We start from the raw sequence: 13,509 nt of genomic DNA on the forward strand, positions 1-13,509 counted from the left end.
AAGTTTATATATATATATATATATATATATATATATATATATATATATATATATATATATATAATGTTAAGGTGCAAATTTAAAAAATAAAAAAGTACAACATTCTTCTTCCAAATATAAGTTTATTTATTTCCGTGTATATGATCTTGATGACTACTTGCGATTTCTTCAATGCTTAGTCGTATGTTTGAGAGATAAACTCTAATTTCCTCATCAGTACATTTAAGATTTTCTCTCTATTTACACTTAATTGTGGCGAGGGTCAAAAATTCTATCACATAAATATGAAGTGGAAAATTGCAATAAAATGGTCAAGTTTTTTTTTTTTTTTTAGATATTGTAGTGTTCTTATTTGATAGAAATCTAAAAAGTTTCAATATATAATTGTTTGTATTTAATCATTAATCCACGATCTGTGGGCACATCTGTCAGTTCTTTTTCTTTTAGCGTTAAAGTAGAATTTATTGCATTTTCTACAAAACGGTTTCTTATTCAATCATATTGTGCAATGTTGATTGATAGAAAATAATAACAATTTTCCCCCCAGTGTTGTTAAATGTTAAATGGCAGAATTTCTGGTTTGCAATCATTACTTACTAATGAAACTATTCTAAGACTACCTTCCGCCACTGTTCTTTTTCAGATATGTAACTTTCTCAGAAACGTTTTTATTTTATCAGTTTGAGGTAAGGATATTTCCTATTCTTGCACGCCAGAATTAAAATATTTACATGTTGAAAAATCGATGGCAAATAATTTTATAACCCAAAATTCACATTGGAGAAAGTTACAAAATTGCTTCATTGCATCAAAAATGTGACAAAATGTGACAAGTTCTTGTCGTAATAAATGTACACGTTTAATTAATTTGCTTCTTGATAGCCACCTCAATTTGTTGTGTCAAATAGACGTCTGTGTTTCGACTCCATATTAGTGCAAACCTGTTCAAATAAGCCTTAACAGGTCTTGTTTTAATAAAATTCACCATTGTTACAACTTGTTTTAAGACCTCTCTTAAATCCTTTCCTAATCTTGTTGGCATTCAAGCCTGTCTATAAAGGAAGCAATAAGTTAAAATAACATCGTTATTTTATTTTTTATAAAAGATAAAATACCATTGTTGCAGTCAATCATAGAAAGAGCTGCATCTGTGCAAAGTACCTACACCCAATTTCGACGATAACTGCCATTCATGATGTTAAAAATGTCTTCGTAGTTAGATTTAATTTTTTTACAAAATAAAAATTAATTTGTTATTTTATATTCATTAATACAACAAATGAATGCTATGAGTTGCGCCTTGTTGGTAGTCTCGGTTGATTCGTCAACTTTTAGTGCAAAATCAGAACACCGGCGCATATTTCCTCATGCATTTTTCTCAATATTAAAAGACATTTCTAAAATACGTCTGTGAACAGTATTATTAGACAGGGGAATCTTGCTTATTTTCATAGCTGCTTCAGGTCTTTACATCGTACTGACAATCTTTTTGCAAACAAGAGAAATAAGTGACTCACCCAAAGTATGAGCTTTCATATTTTGTCCAATCAGTTTCGAAATTTGGTCCGAAACATTCGAGCTTCATCAGAAACAGTTATTAAACATTTAAAAGAATCGGCTGATTTTGATCGATGTTCGAACATTCTTTTGAAAAGTGTTTATTTTTAAACTGTTTACCTCGTTTACAAGGTAGCATTGATTCATTTGAAATCTTTATTATTCAAATTAAACATACTGGAAGCGAATTGTCAACATTGGCGGTCCTGGCAAAACTAAAATTTAGGTAACTCTCCTTATATTTACGAGTCGGTCTTGATTTTGCTTTCGTACTAGAACAACTTTCCAAACTTGAGTTTTGCTCACTTTCCAGGTAATCAATGTTACGCTTCTTTTAAAGAAATGTACCCATCTTTATTGGTAAACAGCTTCTAGTACTTAGTAGTTATATCAACGGCAATTATTCTAAAACTTATAAAATATACAAGAAATTTACTCTGCACAAGACACAACACACGTACATTCACAATGCCTGTTATGCTGATGTAAAACTACCAGTTTTCACGTTATGACGGCTAGTACTGGGCCACCTCTGGTGTTTAGTAAATGTTTTAAACGCGTGCAATACTTACAAAGCAATGGCTAATTGTAAGAAAAATAGTTTATAATTATCAAAATATTGGAGCAATGAAACGACGAATCTTTGTAAGAAAATAGTATAATATAGTAATTTTCCTGTAAACTTGCTTCTCATATCTGGACAGATGTTTCAGAAATTCTACAAACCGCACCTGTAAAATCTATGGAGTGCACCAGTACGTCTGGGCGCACAGTTTGAGAACCACTGGTGTAGTGTATTATACGGTATGAACCAATTATGGAGAAGTGAATATTTTTTTATTTAAAGAGGACAAGTTTCAATAACCATCACGTGATTTTTTTACCCGTAGTATCTGTCTGTTCGTCATAATACCATCCTTCAAGTCAACATCCTTAAAGAGAGCTAGAGTTAGGGTTGAGTTAGACAGGGTGGGATAAGTGAAATGGCAGTATGGTAACAAAATTTCTATGAGTGGGAAATATTAAATGCAAAAGATTTCCATAAAATAAATTCAATAATAATAATAATAATAATAATAATAAAAATAATAATAATAATAATAATTGTAGTGCTGACATCGACTGGCACCTCACTAAAAGAAAGGTCAAAGAGGATAGAAAGACTGAGATGAGAAAGCGGTAACCAAGCTGCCATTAGATGGCTGTGAATTGCCACCAAAATTTTAGTGAAAACCAACGGTAATTACCAGCAAGAAGTCAATGACAAACAGCTGTTGTGATAACGCAAATTAATTTGTAAATGGTTATCGAAAGAGGTAGAGAATACTGAAAATCTTGGAAGAGTTGTTATGACCCAGAGCAGGGAATATCACCTGTTGTTGTCAGTGATTAATCTTTGATAATGACCTGTGTGAGAACTTTTAATAAAATAAAGAAAATCTCTGAATGCGGAAACCAATCCACGTAAACTATGAATGCTAATCAGCCAAACGTAAGCTGAAATAGAAATAAAACAAAAGTTTCGAAAGAACATCACCCGAGACCAAAGGAACTGAAAGAACTAAAAATGCTATACCCCCTCCCCCCTCCAAAACAGTAACTCGCATATAATGACAACAGTAATCGGTTAGTATTACAAAAAAAAAATGATACTGAAGGGCCAAGGAGGATGGAAAGACAGAGAACAAAAATCACCAACAAAATCTCAATTGGTGTGGAGAGTATTGGGATTTTGGAGAGTCTTATTGTCCCTCAAATTCCAGAAAAGACAAATGCTCGGTGCCAGCTAAAAACTAATGGTCAATGATTGTTGCGATAACGCAAAATGATCTGCAATGGTTGTTGAAAAAATGCTAGAAATCCGAGGAAGTTTATGTCACTCAGATTCCAGAGAACACCACTTGTAGCAACTTGTAGCAAGGGTAGCAACTTGTGTGAAAACTCATTTGTTTTACTAAAGTGTCATCGCTTATCAAGAAACAAAGGCCATTCGAGAATAGGTGTCAATACGTTTCAGGCAATCTCTGACAACAACTTGATGACCAAACTTGGGTAGGGTTTGATTATTTAATGGGACTGTTCAACAAGAACTTGTTTACATTGGCTTTGAAAATGACGATGTTATAGTCAGCTGGGAAGCATCCATGCAATATTTTACTTAAAGTGAGTAAATAATTATAACTCATGTTTGTATGCGCAGGAGTAAGCATTGCGTTTTTTTTTGTTTTTAATTTTTTTTATTACATTTTCACCCAGAACAAGGCACAGTGCCACTTTGATGTAGGGGGATATTGTCAGGGACATACGTTGAAGGGATACTATGTAGGGAGTTGAGCAGCAAAACGTCTGTTCACATTACACTTGAACTTCTGCATGTCAGTACAGTTAGGGAAGCAGGAACCCAGAAGGGAATTCCAGAGTCTAGCAGTTCTGGGGAATAAACTATTGGAGTAAAAGGCTTTCTTACATCTAAGGATCTCTACTGTGTAGGGGTGGGACTTTGCTGCTTGTCGGGTTTGTCGGGGGGGGGGTGTTTACGTCGAGGGAGTACAAGTGCTTGTCGTTTGTCGGAGCATCCACCATTAAAATACTTGTAAAACAGGCATGCAGTATTAAAACACTTTTAAAAAAGGATGCAACATTTCGTCGATGGGATAGAGGTTAAATCTTAGATGACAGTTCAGGATCTATCAGGTTGGTGACTCTCTTTTGAATCCTGTCCAGAAGCGAGAGACTAGTATCAGATGCACCAACTCAAATGTGACAACAATACTCCATACATGGGCGAATGATAGCCTTGTAGTGGTACTGGATACTTTCAGGCGTAAGTAACTTTCTAGCACGGTAGAGAGAGCCCATCTTCTTCGCAGCAGCCTTGGCAATGCTCTCGATGTATCCGCTCCAACGTATGTTCCCTTCGAACGTTAAGCCGAAGAGTTTGAAAGAAGTACTTTCAGGTAATGTATCTTAACGTGAATTCGGATTACTGAATAAAAGTTGTATCTGCTACTTTGTGTTACAAATGCGTTAAGATATGCCCCCCCCCCCGGCAATAATCATTGCTATTAGAAACAAATTATTTTAAAGAAAATACCGTTGAGAACTTAATTAAAAAAAACAATTCATTTTGTTTCACCTGTTGATTTGCGACATATTTTAATTAAAAAAAAATGTTTCGGATTTTTTTTTTTAGATAAGGATTGATAATTTGCATTTTTTTAAAAAAGATTATTCGGAGTACTTTACTCATCTTGAATATTATTCTCACAACGTTTCGGCCGATGTAACTTCCGACCTTATTCAGATGTAACTTGTTGACCTTAATTTTCTCAAATTTGATATTTATGGAACATTATAAGTTCTATAAAATATATTTAATCTTTTTTTTAATGCATATATGTCACAAATAAGTTGATAAAGAAAAATAAATTGTTTTCGATTAATTTTCTGACATAATTTTCGGCGATCACGCATATTAACGTACTTCAGCCATGACTTGTTGTTTACGTCATAACACGTCATAAGAAATAAAAGGTGTTAGTCAATTTGTCAATCTGACCCAATTACGTTCCAAGATTTCTTGTTCGTTTCATTTCAATATTGCCTCTAAATATAATAAATAAGAATATTCGGAAATTGATTTTTTTCCAAATAAAAATGTTTATTTGCACATTTATTTAAATATGTTTATTTACAGACATATTTTCAAAAATAAAAAGAAAAAAAGAAACAATGAATCATAAATGTAACATATTATGAATATTTGTTGATTTACTTTTATGAATTTTTTTTCAAATAAAAATGTTTATTTGCACATTTATTTAAATATGTTTATTTACAGACATATATTAAAAAAAACAAAAACAAACAAAAACAAAAAAACAATGAATCCTAAATATTATGAATATTTGCTGATTTACTTTTATGAATTTTTTAAAAATAACAATGTTTATTTGAACATTTATTTAAATATGTTTATTTACAGACATATTTTCAAAAAAACAAAAACAAAAACAAAAAACAAACAAATAAAAAAACAAGGAATTCTAAATGTAACATATTATGAATATTTGTTGATTTACTTTTATGAATTTTTTTTTCAAATAAAATAAATGTTTATTTCACCAATTACGTTTCACGACGTTTTCTTCGTATCATTTCATTTTTGATAAAAATATTGCTTTTAAATATAATAAATAAGTATATTCGTAAACTGTTTCTTTTTTTGTTCAAATAAATATGCTCAATAAATATCGAGTGAGTTGATTATCGTGATCGCTACGAATATTTTTATTTATTATATTAAAATACAGTATTGAAATGAAAGAAACAAGAAAATTGCGTGGATATAATTAGGCGGGGTTCACCAAGTAAATTAAGACCGTCTATTGCATATGACGTGTTATAGCCGTCTAATTCATATAACGTGTAGGCAATAAACAATGGCTCGAGTAAGTTAATATGCGTGATCACGGATTTCTCTGAAATAGATTATGATGGTAACTGTAATGATTATCGCCCCCCCTCCCAGTATTTTAAGTACTTATTTGGATATCAAACGAGAAAAACTGTACCATAAAGTAGGGTTAAACATTTCGAACAGGATCAGTGTGTTCCTCTCTTTACCTTGTACGAGGGCTTTCTTTTTTATTTGCATGATTTTGTTTACTTCCGTTTTTTGCTGACCATTCTGCCTTACAATGAATTCCTTGAAAAAGTCTCTTTTGACAAACGTGTCGTTTACCAGTTTTAAAATAAGAAAACGAATTAGACTGCTTCTTTTTTTTTAGTGATAAACGTTAATAAGAAGGGACTTTTTCATGGTATCCAGCGTAGAAGCGGAACGGTCAGCAGAAAACGGAAGTAAACAAAGGCATGCAGAACTTGAACAAAGCCTTATACGAGTTATCAAGAGTAAGGAACCTCACCTGACGACCGGGCAGCTCTTAGCTTCTGCCAAAAGACCACAACTGATGATGAGCCGATACGTTTTAGCAGCTTTTCTCCTCTGCTAATAATTGCGTGTAAATAGCGAAGAGCCCTAAAAAAAAAAAACTTCGAATAATCCATGTTACCAAAGTTCTGTTGTCGGCAATTGACTTACCCGCCGTAGTGTCAGTAGTAGCAGTAATGGTTGGTGGTGATGATAGTTATGATGATGGAAGGGGCGGGGGTCACGGTAATACTTACCACCACCACCATCACCACCACTACTCCCACTACCACTACTACTACTACTACTACTACTACTACTACTACTACCGCTGCTTTAGCCATAATTACGACGACAACAGGAGTCATGGTATGGGGAAAATGGTTTAGGAAGAGTGAAGAAAAGTACAGTGCGTCTGGGATAACCGTGGATGCGTCTTGGAGGTCTCCCCATTCATCTTCTATTTTTCTAAATAATCGCGCCCATCTTTTCCTCCCCCTCCATCTTTCAAAATAACACCTCCTCCCTCCCTTACCCTCCTCCATCCCCGAGACAGACAGAAACGTTTTTTCTACTTTCTTCAGCTCACACCCTACCTATCTTCTTTTTCTTGCAACACCCACACCGAAAAAAAAAACACCCCAAAAAACAAAACAACTAACAAACACAACAAAACGAAAACACTTTCCGTCCTTTCCCCGTCCTCGCCGTTAGAACCGTTCTCTTCATCAAGTCCGGCCCTCTCGAATAGCCTCGGCCTGCACCGGACAGTCTGTTCAATCAGGACTGGACATCCAGCTTCCAGCTCGCTAAAAAGCAAACAAAAAGCAAAACAAAAACAAAAACGTAAAACAAAACAAAGCAAAACAAAAAACCCTAAAACAAACAAAAGAAGAACAACCTGCTGGACAATTTTTGGGGCTCAGTGTTTTTTTGAACTGATGGGATTTTTCGTAGCAAACTCGTAATAATAATAATAATAATAATAATAATAATAATAATAATAATAATAATAACACAGAGAGAGAGAGAGAGAGAGAGAGAGAGAGAGAGAGAGAGAGAGAGAGAGAGAGAGAGAGAGAGAGAGAGAGAGAGAGAGAACATTCTTCTTCAGACAAGTGCCGAAAAAAAAAGGCCGGATTTTCATACATTCACATTTCTTTACGACAAACAATAACAAAAAGGAAATGAAGACTTGAAAACAAAACAAAACAACAACAACAACAACAACAACAACAACAACAACAAAACAACAAAAAAATCTCCCCCCCCCCCAAAAAAAAACCCCAAAGTAAAACACGTAAACAAAAAACAAAAAACAAAACAAAAACAAAACAAAACAAAAAATACACACACACAAAAAAAACTGATAATCGTAATAATAATCTGTGATCTTCGGATTGATTCGTTTCTTCTTCCTGCCGAAAATGCTTATTATAAGTTCCGAATTCATACTGATATTACTTATCGGGACAATCTACCTTTTGTCGATGGTGTCTATTTCCGATGGAATACGATGGTTGTAAGTACATCACGTTTTTTCTTTTCTTTTTTTTAAATATTGTAAACGATGGGGAGGGGTGGAAAATTGTTTGAGAGTTTCGTCATTATCCTAAGGAAATCGTGTCCAGTTTTTATTCTTATTCAGTGGCTTAAAGTGATCACACTAATCACCATTAGAAGTGATTTCTCACTCATGAAAACCGATGTCTTACCTGGAATCTGAATGACAGCAAATCTCTCAAAATTTCCAGCACTCTCCATTTCATTTCATCTTGATATTTTCACAGACAATTTATCGCTGATAGCGGCCGGTCGCTTTCTCTGAAATCTGAGTGGCAGTAATTCTTCTCTCATATTCCGGTATTCTCCATATTTTTCACTATTGAATTGGTGTTATCACACGAGCCGTTTACCAATGTTTTATTGCTGATAACGACCGGTGATTTTCTCGGGATTCTGAGTGACAGTAACCCTACATAACATCCTAATACTCTTCGTTCCCTTCCAGTCGAGATCTGAGCTGTGCTATCTCTCCGTGGGGTTTCCATTCTCTCAGGCTCTACACAGCCGCTTTACGTGGGGTTAACTGTTATTGATGTCGCTGCGTTTTTATTTATTATTATTGGCTCACATGGAGCTTTCACACAAGTCAGCAAACGATCTGATTGGAAACCTGTGGTGTTCTCTGGAGGCTGAGTGACAATATTATTATTATTATTATTATTATTATTATTATTATTATTATTATTATTATTTACTGGCTAGGATTTTTCATATGTCATTATTACTATGTGTGTTCACTGAGAGCAGCAAGTGAAGTCTAATGGACAGCATTTTCCAGATTTTCAGCACTTTCGACTTTGTTCAATAACTGTTGCAAACCATTGTTCATTATAACAATAGCCGTTTACCATTATTTTCTTGTTGCCAACAGCCGCTGGTCTTCTCTGAAATTCTAGTATCCTCCACACCTCTTATATGGAGGTCTGGTTAGTGCTCTTTCATCTCGAACTTTTCACTCTCCTTGATTCTTAAAGAACATCTTGTGCGCTGCTAATCCAGGCTGGTGCCACCAAATATATGTGTTTTTATTTTCGTGGGGTGGATGTCAGTTTATGGGATTTCTGTCAGTGTCAGTTCCCTTGAGATCATGTGATGTACCTCTACTTCTATTTCAACTTACCTGTGTCGGATTCGCAGACTGTTGATTATCTGTGTTAAGTTCTGCATTCGAAGATTTTTAATTGCTTTTTCACCCAAAACAAAACACAATGCAACTTCGATGAAGGGGCTATTATTTGGGGCAGAATTGCAGGGATACTATACAGGGAGTTGAGCAGCTAGATAAATTTTCCATAAGATTTCGGCTGTTTTCTTCATTGCTGTGTATTATATTGTATTAAACTTTCCTTGGATTTCAACTTCTAGACTCTTTGAAAGAATTTTCGGGACTCTTCCTAGTGCTCATATAATTATAGGTATTTTAGTGATTTCTTTATCTGCCACATTTCGTTCATTTTTTTTCAACTATTTTCATGTATATTGTTGTTACTGGTGCTATTATTATTATTATTATTATTATTATTACTATTATTATTATTATTATTATTATTATTATTATTATTACTATTATTAATAGTAGTAGTAGTAGTATTTAATAACTAGGAGTTTTCACGAGTCCTTATCAGTGGCAATAATAATTAATGTTCCCTGAAGTCTAAGCGATAACACGTTTCTCCAGATATTCCAACATTCCCCATCTCTTTCGATGACCATTGCAAATCATTTTGCAGTATCGCAACAACCATTTACCAATGATTTCTCGCTGGTAATCACCACTGATTTTCTCTAGAATTTGAGTGGTAATAAGCCTCCTTGAGATTTTTGTACTCTTTGCGGCTTTCCAGTGGTTGTCTGAATGGTGCTATTCCTTCCCGATTCTTCTTCTTTTTTAATCTTTCATGACTATTTTTGTCATCATTTTTGGTGGTGGTGGTGGTAATCAGATTATATGATTGTAATGTTTTTAATAATCAAAATAATAAGTCATTGCACAATAAAAAAAATTAGATCGTTCGAATAGCAAAGACAGTGATTCGTGATTAATTTGATATCGCTAAGGTAAAAATTTTGACTTTACACATTTTAAAATGAATTGTTCCAAATTCAAATTATGTCGTTTCGTGGACCAAGTATCACAATTTAAAATAAATATATTTCAAAATGTGAATTCGTTTTATTGATTTGAAGAATATTTAGCTGGCAATTATTTTTACGACAAGAAGACAGAGAATATTTTTTGCTTTAAAAAGAATGAAATTGTTACAATGTTAAATAAAATAAAAATAAACAATCTTTTTTTACTTATTTAAAGAATATTTAACTGGCATAAAAATACGGAAGCAGAAAATGTCTTTTTTTTCTGAATAGTATTCATTCTAACAGACATTTAATTTTTCAAAGAGGAAATTATTATAAACAGTACATTATATAGAGTTATATAGAAAACACCGTGGAATTTCCATGTGGTCTCGCTAGTAAAAAAGGCAAGAAAAACAACAACAATAATAATTACTACAATAATGATAATAACAGCATCATCAATAACATGGATCATTTACGACAATTTTTACGAGTCTTTCTAAAAGATGCGGCTGTTTGCGAATGAAGTTAGAACCGAGATGATCACGATAAAAACAGCACTAGATAATAATAATAATAATAATAATAATAATAATAATAATAATAATAATAATAATAATAAATATTTTACCTGGACCGTTAAAGACCCACGCCGTCACTGATATTATATCAAGCATTGATGTAGATTAGCAATTGTTAATGACTTCAAAGACTATCATTAAGCAACTCGTAAGATTACCGAGAATTTAAAATCTTGTGTTAAAGGAAATAAAGTTATTTACCCTTCGCGCAGTATTGAATTAAAGTTAAAAAAATTATAGATTGAGGCCACACACGCTTGGCCATCGTTCTTGAAAAAAAAAAAAAACTTTTTCTTATACATTTATCCTAGTGTTTCCGAGTTAAAAATTGCTCAGAATAAAAATATGTTTTCCGCAACTTGAAAAAAGAGCACAAACCAAACTTCGACCAAACATGTCGTAGGGTAAACTGACTGCAATTCATTTTCATATCCACAGAAAGTGACAAGTGACGCTGTCCACGTTTCCATGAAAATAATTGATGATTTTAGCGAGAGAAAAAAAATCGTGGAAACAGAATATTTAATATAAAAAAAGGATTATGTTTCGGAATTTTATTTAGATGAGGATTAGGAATTTGCAATACTTTGATTACTGTTCTTTTCGTGTTATTCACGCAACGTTTCGGCCGATGTAACCTCTGAACGACCTTCTTCAAGTGCGTCTTGTAGAACTCGAGAATATTTATGTCAAACTCAGGACCTTATATCGACGTTTTTAAAAGAAACCTTCATTTATTCCACCGAGATAGATTGCTCTTGTCTATAATCGTGTAGAATGGTTAAGCGCTTTTAAAAATTTAATTAATTCTTAGAATCATAGACACGTGGCGCAACGGATAAAGTTGTTAAATAATAATCAAAGTGAGAGTCTTCTAGTTCAATCTTCGCTACATGCGATATTAATTAAGAGCTAAAAAAATACTTAAATGTTTTACCCGGTCGTGCTCGACAAAATAAGAACAATATATCCCAATCAGTTAAATAAATAATTCAGTTCGAAATTTTGAATAGATTATCAATTACGACATAAAGATATTCACGTTCGATAAGATGCACCTGAAAAAGGTCGGAGGTTATTTCGGCCGAAACGTTGTTAGCATAACATCCAAGATGAGAGTAGTAGTTCGAATAATCCAAATAATGAAAAGAGACGATTATCATTAAATGTAATTTTATTTACATATTTATATTAAATACTTATTAACTAATTGTTAAGGTTAATAATAATGAATTAGTTAAAAAGAATATTCTTTTAATAATTAATCTAATGTTGTAGTTAGTAATCGCGTATAATTGTGTAATATTTTGCAGCTATCTTCATTTAGACAAGGTGTTTAAATTTTACATGGCTTGAAGCCATATCAAGATAAAAAAAATTAAAGCCCGATGTTTGGTCGCCTAAACAAGTGTTCCTCAAACTTAATCTGACCGTGTCCCCTTGAATCTAACACGAATTATTTATGACCCCCTTCGTGCCAATTTAAGTTCTGTCTCTTAACTTACCACATCAAAGCAATAATTTGGATTGTACTATGGTACAAACCACTAACTCCAGATGTAAATAAAAAAAATAATATTATTTAAATAAAATTATTTTCTCAATATTTATGGATGGAATTTATAAGCAAACCAGGGGAATTACAGTTAACTTTAAAAAGCACAGAAAATTAACGCTTCTAAAAAGAAGAGGGAAATGGAAAGTTGGTGAAGACATTTAAATAAAGAGAAGTTTAAAAGTTAAAGAATTCCAAAACATCAAATAGCCATTTTGAATTGAGGATAAGACACAAAAATTTGCACAAAATAAAAGATTAATTTAACATTAAACTAACAAATAAAATTAATATCAAACATATAAAAATTAATATAAAACTTACTAATAAAATTAATATCATCTACCTAAGAAAAGTTGGTTTAAACATTTAGGTTTATGTGTTACAAATCGGCAGAGGATCTTCGTTTGCATATATACTATATTGGGTCTTATTAGGGGAAACTTACATTGATGTTACTCTTGTTGAAAAAACAAAACATAAAAAAACAATCATCATCATAATTATTATTATTATTCCGCGCGGTCAGTTAATCGAGTCGAATGTCCAGTGGTTATCACCAACGAACGTGTTGCACTGTTGCACGTCTCGTAGAACTTGTACTTTTCACAAGATTCTTAGAAACAACCGCTATAATCGTGTTGCTGGAAAAGTGCATGACACTCGATTTGAATTCGTTCGTTCTCAGTTTTAAAACAACTCCAAGTGTGCCGAATAATATGGGGACAACCTTATATTTTTTATCTGCTTCTAAACAGAAGTTTTTGTCAGGCAAAATCCACTTTTTTGTCTTAACCGTAGCAGAAAGTTCTAACCAGATGCTTCGTATAATTTATCATTGTTACCTTCTTCCATTTTTAGTTGCCTGTCTGTTTATATATATATATATATATATATATATATATATATATATATATATATATATATATATATGTGTGTGTGTGTGTGTGTGTGTGTGTGTGTGTGTATGTATGTGTGTGTGTGTATGTGAATTTAGCGTAAGTTAGATTTTAAATATGTTCGGGGCGTCTGATAGGACATCATCTGCAGGTGAACACACACACACACACACACACACACACACACACACACACACACACACACACACACACACACACACATATATACTAGCAGTTCGGCCAGGCTTTACTTGGGCTCTATGTACTGTTCAGAACTTTATGTGCATATATATATATATATATATATATATATATATATATATATATATATATATATAT

General features: G+C 32.9%; 1 protein-coding gene across 1 annotated transcript in view; it reads left to right on the forward strand.

Annotated features, from left to right (window-relative positions):
- The first annotated feature begins 7,674 nt into the window (after positions 1–7,674).
- LOC145291284 (protein Wnt-4-like) overlaps positions 7,675–13,509 on the forward strand; it is a 406,175-nt gene continuing 400,340 nt past the window's right edge. Inside the window, exon 1 of the mRNA XM_080136939.1 lies at positions 7,675–8,012. Within this exon, the coding sequence (XP_079993065.1) occupies positions 7,918–8,012 (95 nt within the window). The 5' untranslated portion in view covers positions 7,675–7,917. The remainder of the gene's footprint in view (positions 8,013–13,509) is intronic.

The sequence above is a fragment of the Euprymna scolopes genome, chromosome 2 (assembly GCF_053919585.1).
Source record: "Euprymna scolopes isolate OS-2025 chromosome 2, ASM5391958v1, whole genome shotgun sequence".
NCBI classification, from domain to species: domain Eukaryota; kingdom Metazoa; phylum Mollusca; class Cephalopoda; order Sepiida; family Sepiolidae; genus Euprymna; species Euprymna scolopes.